The following is a 17,680-nucleotide window of genomic DNA, read 5'->3' on the forward strand; positions in this document are numbered from 1 at the left end:
ATGAGGAATGTCTCAGCTACGAATCCTCTGTAGTGAGACCTTTAAATTTAAATTCATTACCTATAAAAAAAATAAAAAAAGAGAAGATATTTTGCCATGCAGTGAGATAGAACAAGACAGAGGGTGTGGAATGGGGCTGTGATGCATGTGATACTTGATCGACCTTTTTCTTCACAACAAACAAAAACCCTCTTTTCATGAACACCTACTATTTCTTTTTTCCATCATTAATTCAAAATTTCTATATCTATTTCTTCCCCTTATCACTACCATACCACTCCACCTCCTATTTTGGTCTTTAAATTATAAATAATAAAATGGTTGCTATATAAGTCCTCAATACAATTATATAAGTACTTACATTAGTATTTATGAGCATGAATTAAGGGTACGTACGTACATGGATGGCATTGGTGTGAATTGCCACTAAATTATCGACATATATTTCAATTTTCAACTATAAACATCTCCAGTCAACTCATGTCTGGTGAAGGTATGAAAGAAAGCAACTGATTTTAACAGATTAATTTGCTCGTATTAGGCATGTTCCATCTACAGCCTAATGTTTATATCACAATCAAAATTTCCAAATTTTCCAGTCACAATTTTAGATACAATTAAGTTTATAATTGTAAGTTGTAACTATATATACATTCCTCGGATACCTTCTTTTGTACTTGTAAATTCCATGCTTCTCCTCAACGGATAAAAAACAACTCATATATACAATTTTGTTTTGATCAATTAAGGTCTCGTTCGGTTGTCATGACTAATTATCATGTGTAATATTCCTTCTAGAATTGAGTTATGAGATTATTTTATTTGGGGTATCACATTATTATCCATCTAGGATTAAGTCATGAGATTCAATCTCATGAACCAAACACAATACATATTTTATCCCGAGATATAATCTTGCAACCCGAACAACCAGTACAATTTAATCTCGACTTCGTCTTCATGACCGTTTATTTCCTATTTAAAAATTTTGCAGCGTCCATAAGCATCACCAACATATAATTTTATTTAATCTAACTGCTATTTTTACTTCGAATATATTTTTCTAGCTTTACAAATATATGAAAGGGTTAAATAAAGGAATATTTTCTCCCATGTGAGGTGGTCCATGAGAAATGAAAAAGTAAGCGTTTGTATAATAGGGACATTTGATCTATGCAACTGCAAGTCAGATTTTGTTTTGGTAAGGTAAATCATAAAGGGCATTGTGTGGAGCTTATTGCTTCCCTATCTTGTAGGAAATTTCAGATAAATAGTATACAACAATTTAAAAAGTTTATGTTGTTAAAGTATATTTGCATACTGTCCTAGTTAGTTCTAAATTATCTTAATTACATTGTTCGTATAATTCTCTAGGAGTGTGTTGTGATGTATTTTAGGTACAAAGAGTAAAGAGTCCAGTGCCAATTAACTTAATTACATTGTTCGTATAACCCATTTAAAAATTGCGTATATTTAAAGATTAAGAATATAGAAATGTTCTTATTAGTGAAAGACTAATTAAATCAATATTGTGGAGTGTTTTGGACCTATCCTATTTGGGCCCTGATTAATTCGGCTATATCTTCAGCCCAAGTATTGTGTGAGCGGCCCAATGACTTACCTCAGCCTGTTGCCCTCCTTGCTCCCGATGGCCGCTACCTGGCACCTCCACGCGGATACTGTCGCTCAGCCGTTGAATGCTAAGTGTGTTTTTTGTGGGATAGTTTAACTACGCCAGACTGTTTTATCTCTCTTTCATTCACTCATTTCTCTCACTCTCTCTCTAAGTCGGCGATGACGGTGTTATCTCCCTTCTCTCTAGAACTCCTTCGCTCGCCATCTGCGTCCGTTCTTCTCTTCTTTTGTGAGTTGTGAATGGTGAGTCTCTTGCTGAGGTAACATGTTCGGTTTCCTTGCGAAGTCTGTGTGAGGATTGATGGATCAAGCTGAGGTGAATGGATTGATCAAGCTGAAGTGCATGAATTGATCATGCTGCGGCCAAAGAGCTCAATCGAGCTCAATCTTGTGCGAGGATGTTCAGGAGCCGTAGGATAAGAATTAGTTAAGGATGATAAAATCCTGACCGTTGATTAGGAGCTAGCCGTTGTATTCAAGTTGTATAAAGAGTTAGTTTGATAGCTCATTTTGTATTCCCAATTCTGCAGATCAATAAGAGTTTTTCTGTTTTTTCAAACCTTCTTCTACATCGAGTCACCTAGATTCTAACAATTGGCGCGTCCGGTGGGAAGCAATCAACTGAGAATTTCTCCGATAATATTCCGGTTGGAATCGCCGCGACACAGAGATGGCATCAAGATTTGAAGCTGAAAAATTCACAGGCAAGAACGATTTTGCCTTGTGGAGGATGAAGGTTCCTGCTATGCTTACGCAAAAAGGTTTATCTTCGGCCCCGACGAAAGAGGCGAAGGAAGGAAAGGAGGCAGAGGCCTTGGATGCGAAATCTCCCCCTAAAGGTGAGGAGATTGAAGCGAAAGCGTTCAACACGATTGTTCTATGCCTCAGAGATAAAGTTCTGAGGGAAATATCCAGAGAAACTACAGCGGCAGGTATCATGGCAAAACTTGAAGATTTATATCTTACAAAATCTTTGGCAAATAGGATGCTAATGAAACAACGCCTATATTCATATAAGTTTGTGGAAGGAAAGGGGATTTTGGAGCAGTTAGAGGATTTCAATAAAACTGTAGACGATCTTGAAAACATTGATGTCTCTATTGGTGATGAAGACAATGCCATATTGTTATTGAATGCGCTTCCTCATAGTTATGATCAATTGCGCGATGCAATTCTGTATGGCTGTGAGAAAACCATTACACTTCTTGAAGTACAATCAGCTTTGAGAACAAAGGAGTTACAAAAGGGAGAAGTAAGATTTTCTGACTCGGTCTCAGAGAGTTTGAATATCAATAAGTTCAAGGTGAAGAAGTCACTCAAGAAATTCAATGAAACCTTCAAGAATCCTCAGAATGATCAGAAAGAAACTCATTCTTGTCATTGGTGTAAAAAGCCTGGCCATTTGAAAAAGGATTGTTACGGTTGGAAGAAAAAGCAGCAAGAATTGGGTGGAAAGGTTGTGAATTCCACTCAAGCAGTGGAAAAAGATGACATTCCAGTGGCTTTGAATGTCATGGAACATATAGAGGCTGGCTCTTGGATCATGGATTCAGGGTGCAGCTTCCACATGAGCCCTAATCTCCACTGGTTTGATGATTTGAAAGAAGTTATAGAATTCTGTTTGATGGAGGAAATGTGATTGAGGGTAATGCATTAGTATGTTGGAGTGACTCTGATTTTGCAGGCAATCTGGACACTAGAAGGTCTCAATCAGGTTATTCGTTCACCTTACATAGCTCTGTAATAAGCTGGAAGAGTAGCCTTCAAGGAGTGGTTGCTTTGTCAACTACTGAAGTAGAATTCATGTCCTTGACAGCTGCTGTGAAAGAGGGTTGTTGGCTTAAGGAATTTGATCAATTCTGTAAAGCTAAAGGCATCAAAAGGCACAGAACAGTCCCCATGAATCCACATCAAAATGGAGTGGCAGAGAGGGCCAACCGCACTATTCTTGAAAGGGTGAGATGTATGTTGCTGACTGTCGGTTTAGAGAAAAAATTCTGGGCTGAGGCAGCTTCCACCGCAGTAAAGCTAATGAATATGCGTCCCTCATCAAGCATAGATGGTGACATTCTTGATGCTAGATGGTTTGGTAGACATGGAAATTATGAAAGCTTAAGAACCTTTGGTTGTAGAGCTTTTGCACATGTCAAGCAAGGGAAGTTGGAGGCTCGAGCTCTCAGATGCATCATGATAGGATATCAACCATGTGTAAAGGGGTACAGGTTATGGTGTGTAGAACCTGGAAATGGCAAGATCATCATAAATAGAGATGTCATTTTCTGGGAGCATGAGTTGTCTTTTAAGAAGAAAACTGTTGCCTGTGAGATTGAGCATGAAAGAGTCCCTGAGATTGAAGTGGAGAAAGGGGAAACTCAACAGAATAAAGAAGTTGAGATTACTGATATTGTGCAACCTCCACAGCAAACACAGCAAACACAAGCTTCTAGTCCAGTTGTACAGAGCAGCTGGAAGCTGGCCAGAGATAGAGTTAAAAGAAATATAAAGCCTTCAACCAAATACTCTGATGCTGAGTTCTTATTCTTTTGTCTGATAGTAGCAGAGGATATAGAGTATTCAGAGCCTAGCACCTATGAGCAATGCAGAGTAAAGACTGGGAAAGTTGGATGCAAACCATGGTGGATGAAATTGATTCATGAAGCGCGTGAAAGCTGATAGACATGTGTTCGTGTTCTATTGTTCTAGGTCGAGCCACTAAATCCAATGAATCCACTAGATCACTTGGTCTAGGAACTCAAGAGAATATAGAAGGCTCAGTCGTTGGACACACACTTCTCGCGTTCAAAGATCCATCAACCCATTATACTATAGACTAGTATAGAGAAGTAGGGGTCGATCCCACGAAGATGGATACGTAGGAGAGCATCTAAGGAACTTTGGATTAGAAAACGGCTGCTGCCACGCAAATTTGGGTTGAGGTTTAACTACCACTTGACTTAGGCACGAAATTAACCTCTAGACATAGGAAACTGTAAACATCATGCTGACATCGAACAACCTTGTGGTAACAAAATAACTAACTAGCTTACTAGACCGAGCAAACGACTTCCTAATATCTCTAAACAGAAAGTAGGTAAACAGTGGGGACCATATTCCAGAAACAGAACGTACGAAATTAAAGCTGCAACTAACTAACAAAGCATTTAACTAACAACGACAAGTATCTTAGGAGCTGAATCAAACTCGAACATGAAGAAAACAAAGCACATATCTAGATTCAAACATAATATAGAAATTCGGACGTTGGAAACTTGCAAACAACCGGAAATAAAACAGATCTACAAATACTAGACGGAATGAAATGAAAGCACGAATGCTAGGCATATATCTCGATCATTCTATTTCAGATCCAACGTCGGATGCTCAATCCACTCCGGATCCAAGCAGTCCAAACCCAACAACAACCAAAATCAGCTCCATAGTTCCCGATTCAACAAGATCTACTCCGATCAACACCAGATTCCAATGATTTCACCCTAACTCAGCAATCACAACAAACTCAGAATAATAAACATCCATAATCGAAATCAACATAAGCAGAGAAATTACGGAAAACAGAAATTTAATAACCAAAAGCAATTCAACCGCAAACAGGGCCGAACTTCAAAAACGAAGCTCGGCGAAATCCATGACAGGAAACTAAAAATGAAAGCGTTTAAATTGTATTTTCACCCTCCTTGAGGACGGTGTTACCCAACTACTGTCTAGCAAACTATAACCCAGAACTACCCTACGATTCCCTCATGAATACCCAAGTGTGTAGAAGTGAGTGAGCTATGAGCTACGATCTGTTAATGAGGTCTCCACCTAGCCGATCCTCCAGATTGCATGCTTTCTCCCTTATATAGGTGCGGACATAATCTTCTAGAAGCCTTCGTAGAAATCTCCATTCTACCCTTCAGCATCTTGATTTCCCCCGTCTTGCAATTTTTCTTCAAATTGCTCACTTATCCGCCAGTTCCTTGGACCATGCAAATGTCCTTCTCTTTTCCTGGATCTGGCGAAAACCTTCTACATACCTGGCTTAAAACATGTGTTAGACCCCACAAACGTGTGAATTTAACCCCTTAATCAATGCATGAAATTAGTCTTATCAAACTGCTCACACTTAATCCATATTTGTCCTCAAGTATGAAAACAAAAAAATAGAAATAAGGCGAATTTCAATGCATGGTCATCCTTGACTGACTCTATTAGACGTCAACACGGTTCCGGAACCGGCGGTTCACGGTTCAGAACCGCCGGTTCCGGTTCAATAAATTGATGAACCTGAACCGGCCCAGCCAAGGTGCGGCGGTTCCGGTTCGTGAACCGTGGAACCGTCGGTTCAAGTGAACCGTGGAACCGCCTGTGATTGGCCGGTTCCGGGCCGGTTCGGCCGGTTCGGCGATTCGTTTTGATTTTTTTTCATTATAAATATGTAATTCAAGTAAAAAATGTAAATATATTTGCATAAATAAAATTAGAATAAAGCAATTTTAGAGATACAAATTACAAATACAATTTTATTGATACAAATTACAACTTCAAAATTACAAATTACAACGGTAAAATTGCAAATTACAACTTTAAAATTACAAATTACAACTTAAAATTTACAGATTACAACTTAAAATTACAAATTACAACTTCAAAATTACAAATTACAACTTATTACTTAACATTACAAATTACAACTTTAAAATTACAAATTACAACAATTACAAATCGAAAAATTTAAATACAAGTTACTTACAACAATTACAAGTTACTTACAACAATTACAAGTTACAACAATTACAAATTTACAACTTACAAGTGTTGACAAAAAAGACTTAGAAGATCATTAAAAGATATTCCTCATTTGATAAGTATCTTTTTTTTTTAAATTAACTTCATATATTTATATCATATATATGAAGGAGGAAATTACAAATCAATTCCTATAACAAGGAGGAAAGACAAATTACGCCACCCAGGGTTCGAACTCGAGACGTCCAGGATGGACGCGGTATCCAACACCCTTTACCGCTAGGCCAATGGGCTTGGATTCATTTGATAAGTATCTTATTGGTGAAAAAGTGGGTAATGGGTATCTTTGGGGCAGATGGTACTGGAACACAAATTTATATATGGAATCTGGATGAATGAGGATCAGATTATAGTTTAAAATGGGAAGCTGGGTTCATTGGCGGGAGTTCGTTTCATCGTCAGACTCGGATGAATATACCACCCTGATGGCCTGATGAAACGAACTCCCGTCAGTGAACCCAGCTTCCCATTTTAAACTATAATCTGATCCTCATTCATCCAGATTCCATATATAAATTTGTGTTCCAGTACCCTCTTTCCCACTAAGATACCCATTACCCACTTTTTCACCAATAAGATACTTATCAAATGAGGAATATCTTTTAATGATCTTCTAAGTCTTTTTTATTAACACTTGTAAGTTGTAAATTTGTAATTGTTGTAACTTGTAATTGTTGTAACTTATATTAAAAATTTTCGATTTATAATTGTTGTAACTTGTAATTGTTGTAAGTTACTTGTATTTAAATTTTTCGATTTGTAATTGTTGTAATTTGTAATTTTAAAGTTGTAATTTGTAATGTTAAGTAATAAGTTGTAATTTGCAATTTTGAAGTTGTACTTTGTAATTTTAAGTTGTAATTTATAAATTTTAAGTTGTAATTTGTAATTTTAAAGTTGTAATTTACAATTTTACCGTTGTAATTTGCAATTTTACCGTTGCCCCGATAACCACGACGACGAGATGAAGACATGATATTATGGAAATTGGAAGTAGAGAATAGAGAGTAGTGTTTATGTGAATATGATAACGTGAACAAGAACAACGTGAGTAAATTATGAGCGCAAATAACGTAAACAACTTGAGAGAATGAGGATGGATAATAGAGAAATTGAGATTGAGAGAGAAATTCTTATCAACACAAGAATGGGATAAGTAGAAAATGAAGAGGAGGGGGTATTTATAGGGGAAAAATGTTATTAAAAAAAAGAAAAAAAAAAGAAAAAATTTTAAATTTCAAATTTCAAATTTCAAAATTTTGAAATCCGGCGGAACCGCCGGTTTACTCCTTGAACCGCCGGTTTTTGGTCAGACGCCGGTTCCGAACCGCCGGTTACGGTTCGCAAATTTCTTGAACCTGAACCGGCCCGTCGGAACCGCCGGTTCCGGTCACGGTTTGAACCGCCACCGACGGTTCCGGTTCCGGTTCGGAACCGCCGGTGACGGTTCCTGGCCGGTTCGGTTTGGTGATGTCTAGACTCTATAGACACAAACAAAACAAAACTCCTAGACCTAGAAACACTAACAGACTCAAAAAGAGAAAACAAACTCTTAAAGAAAACACACAGAAAACACAAAGGCATGAACTAGCTTCAACTTTTAAGCAGCCGTCCCCACAAGCTTAAGGCCTATCCGATTTATCTACAATCTCCAAATCCTCCATTTTCCTTCTTCTACCTAATCGGTCTGTCAGTTCGTCAAGATAGCCTATTGATTTCACATTTGTTAGATTAACTCGATCACTCATTCCTCACCAGGGATGTTAGGATCGAATCACTCTTAAGTCAATGTTACACCACTGATGCGTCGGGTTATGAGAGTTTCTCCTTCTTATAACTCTTCTTTCTTTTTAACTTCCTGGGTCAGGTTATTATTGCTTCATGCCCTTAGGTAATTTTTCTCCTTTTTCTATTCCCCCTTTTTATATTTTCCCCTGGACTTTGTCCAGCTTATACCTCCGAATTCTGTTTATTTTATTCTTCCTCTGGACTTCGTCCAGCTTATACCTCCAGAACTTTTTTTTATCACTCTTCTCCCTAAGCATCAAGTGGTGGCCCCTTTTATACAAGTTAGCTCACAATGTATAGGCTTATAACTCACATTTATGGTGGGGCTTCATAACTAGGTCATCTAAGGCATCCTCTATCGTCCATACTTCATTCAAACCGAATTCAGCTTATTAAGGAAAAATGCCTCAAAGTTGATATGCATCCTATCTTCAATTGCTCTCACTAAGGGGATCTTGCCTTATTATATTCACTAGCTCATGCGACACACATAAAGAAACTAAACCTAAATCTAAAGACACCTAATCACATAAGAACACAACTGTACGACTCCCTCCCCTCCCACTTCACTCAAGCTTGTCCCCAAGCAATCCCAGTGAAGGGGAGAAACAGGGAAGTACAAACAAAACTCAACAAAACATAAAAAAAAAAACTTCAGGAACAACAATCCTGAAAAAGCAAACAAACTTCTCACACTTAGACCGAGCAACGGGCTAAGTGGTAGAAGGCACAACCGAAGAACAACCAAAACATGTCAGAAAAAAACACAAACTTCTCACACTTAGACCAAAAATTGGGCTAAGTGGGAGAAGACATAATCACAGGCAAATATATACAGAATACGGCATGCTGGGAAAAAGAAAACACATACACAAACATCAAATATATAAACATAAAACGAAAGAAAGAGAAAAACTAAAAGTAAAGTTACTTGGTCAAGGGGGCTTCATTTCGGGGTTTGGCTCCCTAGGGAGCCAACCTGCGGTGGAACGTATGGGCGGGTTACTTTTGATTTCTTTCTTGCTGGCGAATTCGGCTTCTCCTTCACTTCCTCACTCGGTTGCTTGGTCAATGTCTTCTTCACAGTCAGGGTCTTTGAAGCCGACGAGCTAGCAGAGGTTTAGACGCGGGTGGGGGATGCAGTGGAGATAAACTTCCTGGCCCTGGCTGGGTGGACACCTTGCTGGGTCCAGTAGTCAGTTTCGCCTGGGGCTCGGAGAAGTTCTCCTTCAGCCATTTGGTCATCATCATCATCATTAACTGGACAGCCTCCACCATCCGACCGTTTTGCGTAGATGACTTCCCCACCATGACTGTGACGCGCCCCTGGAGGGCCTGCATCTCTTCTATAACTCCCCCGAGTTCTGTCCGTATCCCGACCATTTCTTTCCTTGCGTCACCGAGTTCCTTGCTCATCACACCCATCACCTTTCCGAATTCACCCAATTCTTTGTGCATCACACTCACTTCTGCTTTCATCTCCTCCACTTCCATGCTTGCCTTCGACTTACCAACATCATGCTCTATCTTGACTTGGGGCTCCAACCTGCTGACTTCGTAGAAACAAACCTCCTTCCCATGCATGTACAACAACCCCTTGTTGAAAAAGTAGTCAACATTAAAGATTTCTGGAGGCTCACACATAACCACCACAGGGGCAGATTTGGCGATCTTCATTATCGTGTTTCACTGAAGATAAGCCCCTAAGAGGTGACACGTGTACATGTGTCGGGAAGGGTTGACGGTCATTTGATGGCACGCCTGGGCTAACCAGTAGCCTATATGCACCCTTACTCCCGTGGCCATGCACCAAGTGAAGTATAAATCTGCCGTTGTCAAGGCCGAGTTGGCAGTTCCCATGAGATTGTAGCTGATGAAAGTCTGAGCAAATCGAAGGATGCGATTCTCTATATGAAACCCCTTGGAAATACTTGTCTTAAACTGTCCCACCTTCGGGTGGGCGATGAACTCCCAGGCTGATTGTGGTTTGAATCCAGGCGTAAACTTCGGCGCTCCAACCACCCGATCATTCCATAGCCCCTCATCATCCTCCGTACGCGTAAACAGTCCCATTCGGAGGGACCATTCTCGGATTCTCATTTCATGTTCCATGGTGAATAGGCGGAAAGTGATGGAATCGGCATCCAAATCAGTGGTTGGTTTCAAACGGAATGTAGAAAGAATTCACGTGCCAGTGCCTTTGGGACCTCCGCAGAGATATGCTTTAGTAACCAATCGAAACCGATGGCATCGATGTACTGCCGGAATTCTTCATCAGAATCTATCTCCTTCAATTCTGCGGGATCATATCGTTTTCCAGACGTTGCAAGCTTACCTGGACCACTCCGTTCCTTGTAGGTCGCCGCTCGTTTGGGGTCTTCAAACTTCCTCATTGCATCAAGCAATCCCTTGGTAATCCAGACTTCTGCAGGTTCGAAATTTAGTTCCTCTTCTGGCTCCTCTTCAGATTCACTGGACCTAGCAGGGCTAACTGGCTCTCTAGCATATGGTACCTTCACTGGGGGAGGGAGTGAGACTTCAATAGATTTACCCCCAGAAGGCTTTCTTGTCTTCTTGACCAAGGAAGGAGCTGCCTTTTTGCCCTTCATTTTTCTTTTTGCTGTCAAGCGGCGCTCCTCCTCGTCTTCTTCTTCCTCCCCTCCAGACCTAGGGGTATCTTTCTCTAACTCACCCTCTGTTCCTAGGTCTTGTACTTCCTCTTTTGTGGACAAAGTGAGGTCCTCGATCTCATCTTTCAAATTCCGTCGGGCCCGTCGTCGGGCCTCCCGTTTATCCATTGGCAAGTCTGCACCCACCGGCTGATCGTCCAGTTCTATCACCACTTCCAGCCCGCTCTTCTTGGGCTCCGAAGCTTCAGTAGTAATGAAGGTCTCTCCCTCCTCAGACAAAATAGGGGTTGCCCCCTCAATGTAGACAGGGGTTTCCCCCTCAGCAACCATCGTATCAGAGATTAGGGCTTCACCGCCCGCTAATTTTTCCGGGGTTTCCCCCCCAACAACTTCCTTCGAAATAACAGGGGTCGCCCCCTCCAAATCACCAACAGGGGTTTCCCCCTCAACATTATCCACTGGGGTTGCCCCCTTTTTGACTCCTTCAACCACCACATGGGTTTCCCCCTCTACGATACCAATAGAAAAATCAGGGGTTTCCCCTCACCTACATCAACATCAGCAGAAATAACAGGGGTTTCCCCCTCGACAACACCAACCTCAGAGATAACAGGGGTTTCCCCCTCAACAGACGTCATCTGCTCCATCTCCACAACCAGATCCGCCCCTTATTCCTGCTTGTCGCCTACCGCGGCTTATTTCCCAGGTTCGCCAGTAGACGGTTCGGCTACTGTATGTACGATAGCCGGATGTGAAATCGCATCCTCTGGAATTTGCGATGGTGTTGGTGTGGTGGTTGTGATGGACGTCGATGCGGCAGGTGTGGCCTTCCCCATCATTGACGTGAACAGGGCGAAGGCTTTCATCGCCTCTTCTGGCCCGCCAAACTTCTGCATCAACTCTGCCATGAACGTCGCCGCGTTGGAATCGGCAGATCCGGTGGGGTTTCTTGCATTTGATGTGTTCTCCATGGCCTGAATCTGAAAATTTCTCAAAGACTTTGAAAGAAATTACGGGTTAGGGTTAGTGAGGACAGGGTATCGCGAGAGAGAAGATTTGGGGATTTTTGTGAGAGAGAATTTGTTTGTTTTTAAAAAATAAAGCGTAAGGGACGAAAGAAGTAAAAATGGGTAAGGGCGCGTACGGTTGTGCAGGCGGTTGCAGGCATGATGTAAGCAACCGTTCGCCTTCCCATAAAGTAATATTTGAATTTTGAAACTGTACCACTTCCCTCTCAAACAAAAATCTCTCTTCCCCATCTAAACGATACTCTCTGCGACACCATACTTATGCAAAAACAAAAGAAAATGAAACGCCAGACTTCCAGGTCGAGGATTCAAAAAGTGACAAAACATTTTCCCTGAAAAGTCTGGTGTTTCGAAAATATTTTTGGAAGATTAAAAATTTTTCATTTGTTTGGGATTTTCAATTAGAAAAAAAAACGATTAAACTATTTACACATTCAATTTAGCACTCTCGAGATTCCCTGGTTTAGTGAATAAATATAAAAAAAACATCCCAATTTACCTGACCCAGGAATTCATCGAGAGCACTGCTTGCTAAACTGATTAGGCGATAATGGAGAGTGCGCGTACTGGCATTTCCTCCACTACACACAACTCAGAATTATCCCTAAAAACCTTCACCCGATGACCATTAACAAGAAAGGGAGTAGAGTTTGAGGCACCTCCCTAGATCTCCACTGCTCCATTCGCTCGGAGGCCAACAATAGTGTACGACCTAATCCATTTGGATTTTAGCTTTCCCAGCTTGAGTCTGGATTGGAAAAAGAGAACTTTCTGACCAACGTGAAGTTCCTTGACCCGGAGGTTTTTGTCATGCCATAGCTTCGTCTTCTCTTTGTACCACATCGCGGACTCATAAGACTCAAGCCTTAATTCCTCCAGTTCTTGAAGCTGCAGTTTCCTCTCTTCTTCACACGCCTGAGGGTTCATGTTAATTTCCTTGACCGCCCAATATGCCCTGTGTTCCACACCTACAGGCAAATGACACATCTTGCCAAACACTAGCCTGTAGGGTGACATCCCAATAGGCGTTTTATAGGCTGTCCTGTAGGCCAATAGTGTGTCGTCAAGCCTCTTACTCCAGTCTTTCCTTGACGGATTCACCGTCTTCTCTAGTATTGCCTTGATCTCTCTATTTGATATTTCCGCCTGCCCATTTGACTGAGGATGATAAGGTATAGACAGCCTGTGATGGACTCCATATTTTTTTCATTAGAGCTTCTATCATTCGGTTTCGGAAGTGTGTTCCTTGATCCGAAATAACAGCCCTAGGCACACCATACCTATTAAAAATGTTAGACTTAAGAAATTTTGCCACCTCACCGGCTTCACAAGAGGTGGTAGCCTTGGTCTCTATCCATTTCGACACATAATCTACCGCCACAAGGATATACGTGTTCCCATATGAGGATGGAAACGGTCCCATGAAATTCATTCCCCAGACGTCGAAGATTTTGCAGACGATTACTGGGACCTGTGGCATTTCGTCTCTTTTGGAAATTTCCCCTGTCTGCTGACATCTCTCACAATTCTGGCAGAATTCGAAGGCATCCTTGTGTAATGTAGACCAATAAAAACCACTATCTAACACCTTCCTCGCTGTCTTCCTTGGTCCAAAGTGACCTCCACAAGCTAGGGCATGTCAATGATTAAGCACATCCCTCTGTTCCCATTCTGGAATACACCTCCTAATTACTTGGTCGACTCCCATTCTCCATAAATATGGGTCGTCCCAAAAATAATACTTGGCTTCGCTTTTCAGTTTCATCTTCTGGGCTCGGGTGATTGATTGAGAACTTGGTACCTCTCCCGTGACCAAGTAGTTTGCTAGGTCTGCGAACCACGGCTCAGCGCTCAATTGACACTTCCCTTTTTCAGAATCTCCTGGACCTGTTAACGCCATCACCATTTCCCAACAGATGGGTCTAGGAAATGTTCCTATATAGTACAGATGCTCATCCGGGAATGCATCAGGTATAGCTTCATCCGTCTCTTCTTGGAAGATCCTGCTCAAGTGATCAGCCACTTTGTTTTCTGTCCCCTTTTTGTCTCGAACTTCCCAATCAAATTCCTGCAAAAGTAACACCCAACGGATTAATCTTGGCTTGGATTCTTTCTTCGCCAACAAGTACTTGATAGCCGCGTGGTCAGTGAAGACTATCACCCTCGACCCCAGCATGTACGGGCGAAACTTCTCAAACGAGTATACTACCGCCAACATTTCCTTTTCCGTGGTGTCATAGTTCTTCTGGGCTTGATTGAGTGTTTTCGATGCATAAAAAATCACATAGCTTTTCCCATCGATTCTTTGACCTAGTACTGCCCCCACTACGTAATCACTTGCGTCGCACATTATTTCAAACGGTAAACTCCAGTCTGGCGCTCTGATAATAGGGGCAGAGACTAGTTTATCCTTCAGTAGCTGAAAAGCTTCCTTGCACCCCTCATTGAAAACGAAATCAACTTCATTATGCAACAAATGGGTGAGTGGCTGGGCAATCCTCGCAAAATCCTTAATAAATCTTCTGTAGAAACCTGCATGCCCTAGGAATCCTCCTGATTCGTAGGGTAAGGCAATTTTGAGATCACATCAACCTTCGCTTGGTCTACCTGTATACCCCTCTCTGAAACTACATGCCCTAGGACAATTCCTTCAGGGACCATAAAGTGGCATTTCTCAAAATTTAAGACCAAATGCTTTTCCTAGCACCTCCTCAATACTATATCCAAACTTGCTAGACAGGAGTCAAAAGAATTCCCATACACAGTGAAATCATCCATGAAAATTTTGATACAATCCTCCAATAAATCCAAGAAGATACTCATCATACACCGTTGAAAAGTTCCTGGCGCATTGCATAGACCAAACGGCATTCTTCTATAAACATACGTGCCAAAAGGACACGTAAATGTAGTCTTTTCTTGATCTTCAGGATCTACGTAGATCTGGAAGTATCCACTGCATCCGTCAAGGAAACAAAAATATTGCTTTCCCGCCAGCCTTTCTAACATCTGATCAATGAATGGGAGCGGGAAATGATCTTTCCTAGTTGCTTCGTTCAGCTTTCTATAATCGATGCACATCCTCCACTCTGTAACAAGTCGAGTGGGAACCAATTCATTCTTATCGTTCTTGACTACCTGAATCCCTGATTTTTTTGGTACCATGTGAACTGGGCTGACCCACTCACTATCGGGTATGGAATAGATGATGCCTAAGGATAGCAGCTTCAAAACTTCCTTCAGAACTTCCTCTCTCATGTTCAGATTAAGCTTACGCTGTGGGTCCCTGTAGGCTTTCGCTCCCTCTTCCAACCGGATATGATGCATACAAAGATCAGACTAATTCCTACCAGATCGGAGAGAGTCCATCCTATGGCTTTCTTGTTTCTTCTGATCACATTCAGCAATTCTTCCTCCTGTTCCTTGGTCAAGTTGCTGTTGATGATAACGGGAAAAGTCTCATTCTCTTCTAGATAAGCATACTTGAGGCCTGGTGGGAGCACCTTCAGTTCTTTCTTCAGGGTACTCGCCTCCTGGGGCAAATGATTTTTCTCTGTTCCATCAGATATCATTTCTTTCCTTGACCTAGAAGGAGCCTCCATGCTCGCCACATGGGGTGTCTTCCTTAACTTAGCTAGCTCCTCATCTGATAATTCACTTGTGTTCATCGCTTCACACCATCCAACCACTTCTCTGTCGATAGAGTAACTCATCTCTGAATTTTCAATCTGTTCCTGCATTAATTCTGTCTCAAGATATTCCTGGACCAGGAGGTTAATAACATCGATAGCATGCAAATTTTCTACATCAAGAGGCTTCTTCATTGCTTCATCGATGCTAAAGGTATATTTTTCCCCATTGTAGTCAAGGCATATAGTTCCATCAAAAACATCAATTACGGTCTTGGCTGTACGGAGAAAAGGTCTCCCTAGAAGTACACCACTAGACTCAGCCGACTCATTGTCACTCATTCTGATAACATGGAAATCGGCAGGATACAGAAAATTATGCACCTTGACGATAACATTTTCTAAGACTCCTTCTGGACAGATACACGACCTATCTGCCAATTAAATTACCACTTTTGTATCGACCATCCATACTCCTACCAGCATCTTGTAAATGGAAAGCGGTAAAACATTTATCGATGCCCCTAAATCACACATGGCATGCTCAATTCTGACATCACCGATTGAAATAGGCAAGGTAAACATACCTGGGTCAGTGCACTTGGAGAGCATTCTCCGCTTCTGAATCACTGCTGATACATTTTCTCCAATCAGAATCTTCCCGCTGGGCCTCGTCTTTGCAGCTATAAACTCCTTAATGAATTTGCTGAAGACCGGTAGCTTTAAAGCTTGTAAGAATGGTAAGTTGATCTCCAACTTTCCGAAGATATCCATAAAATTCACCGGTTCATCCTTCTTCCTCTTAACTTCTCCTAGGTGTGGAAACGGTTTCACTTGTTTCGCTGCACTTGTAGATCCTCTAGCTGCAGGTCCGTCTGACTCCTTCTTCACTACTTCATTTTCCATTTCCGGCTCTGGGTCTAGGAAAAATGGTTCTGCCTTACTTGGTAATGGCCTCCCCAAATCTCCTTCCTAAAGGTCATCTTTTCTCCCGGAACTGCTTCTCTTTAAGTGTCCGGGTCTAGAGGCTGTACCCTTTCCTTCCTTGCTTCCTGCGGGGCTTGTCTCCTCATTCGTCCTCATCTCTGGACCTTCATACCCCTTCCCGGATCTTAAAGTAATTAGACTCATGTTAGCTCTATCAGGCATCCTTACTGAGGCGGGAATCTTGCCTTCATTCCCTCGCATCTCGCTCAAGGAAGTTGCTATCTGAGACAGTTGCTTTGCCAACATATCCATTGCCGCCTTTTGCTTCTGCTGAGCATCCTGAAGCTTGTGGACTACGTCATTTTTCGATCGCAAGTTGTTCTGCATATGTTGTTGAGAACTGACGAGGTCATGCACCATTTCATCCAGATTCCTTGGTGTTTTTTAATTTGGCTGACTGGGCCCTGGGCCTGCACTTGGATTCGAACCACTCGCTTGATTCTGGCGAAGGTTTCCTTGACCTCCTAAACTATTGTTGTACTGATTTCCTGGCCCTTGGTAGTTGGTTTGGAAATTCCTTTGGTGCGGTGGTACATAAGAGTTCCCTTGATGGTTTTGGTTCCTGTTCCCCCAATTCGGATGATCTCCCTAGTTCCGATTATTCCAGTTGCCCTGCCCCTCTTGACTCCTTCCAGACCAGTTACCCTGCCTCTCAGGCTGAGGTGCAAACTGGATACTCTGTTGTGGTGCTGGCTGGCTCTGTTCGTTGCCCGACCATCTAAAATTGGGATGGTTCCTCCAGGGTGCGTCTCTTTGTCTCCCTGGATTCCAACTTCCATCGGGATTCCAACTCCCCATCGCATTAGCTTGGGCCTGGCACTCTCCTTCCTGAGGTCCATAATATTGTTGAAGTTGACTATCTCCTAGACCCGGAGGTTTTTCCTTCGCTTGTGAGGTTGGTAGTTTGGTCTTCTCGATTGCGTTCAACAGTGCTTTCTCAAGCTTGTCAATCCTTGCCTCTACCTTCTCATCATCTTGCGCCCTCATCGCATTCACTGATCCTCTCTTCACAAAATTCCTTGGGTTATCGTATGCCTTCTTGGCATCTATCAATTTCCCCAGGATCTCTCTTGCTTCGCTTCCCTTCTTCCTTGTAAAATTTCCCCCGCTCGAGGAGTTCATTAAATCCTTTGACTCAGGGTTTGCTCCTTCATAGAATAGATAATAGGTCTCT

The 17,680-nt window shown here is 41.9% G+C and overlaps 1 protein-coding gene across 1 annotated transcript; it reads right to left on the minus strand.

The window, feature by feature from the left end:
* Nucleotides 1-10,394: 10,394 nt before the first annotated feature.
* Nucleotides 10,395-11,509, minus strand: LOC121752797. Its single transcript, XM_042147888.1, has 2 exons — nt 11,410-11,509; nt 10,395-11,344 (listed from the first exon to the last, which is right to left on the minus strand). Exons 1-2 carry the CDS (start codon nt 11,507-11,509, stop codon nt 10,395-10,397), a joined length of 1,050 nt encoding a protein of 349 aa, XP_042003822.1.
* Between the last annotated feature and the right edge of the window lie 6,171 nt (nt 11,510-17,680).

The sequence above is a fragment of the Salvia splendens genome, chromosome 10, assembly GCF_004379255.2.
Source record: "Salvia splendens isolate huo1 chromosome 10, SspV2, whole genome shotgun sequence".
NCBI lineage: Eukaryota > Viridiplantae > Streptophyta > Magnoliopsida > Lamiales > Lamiaceae > Salvia > Salvia splendens.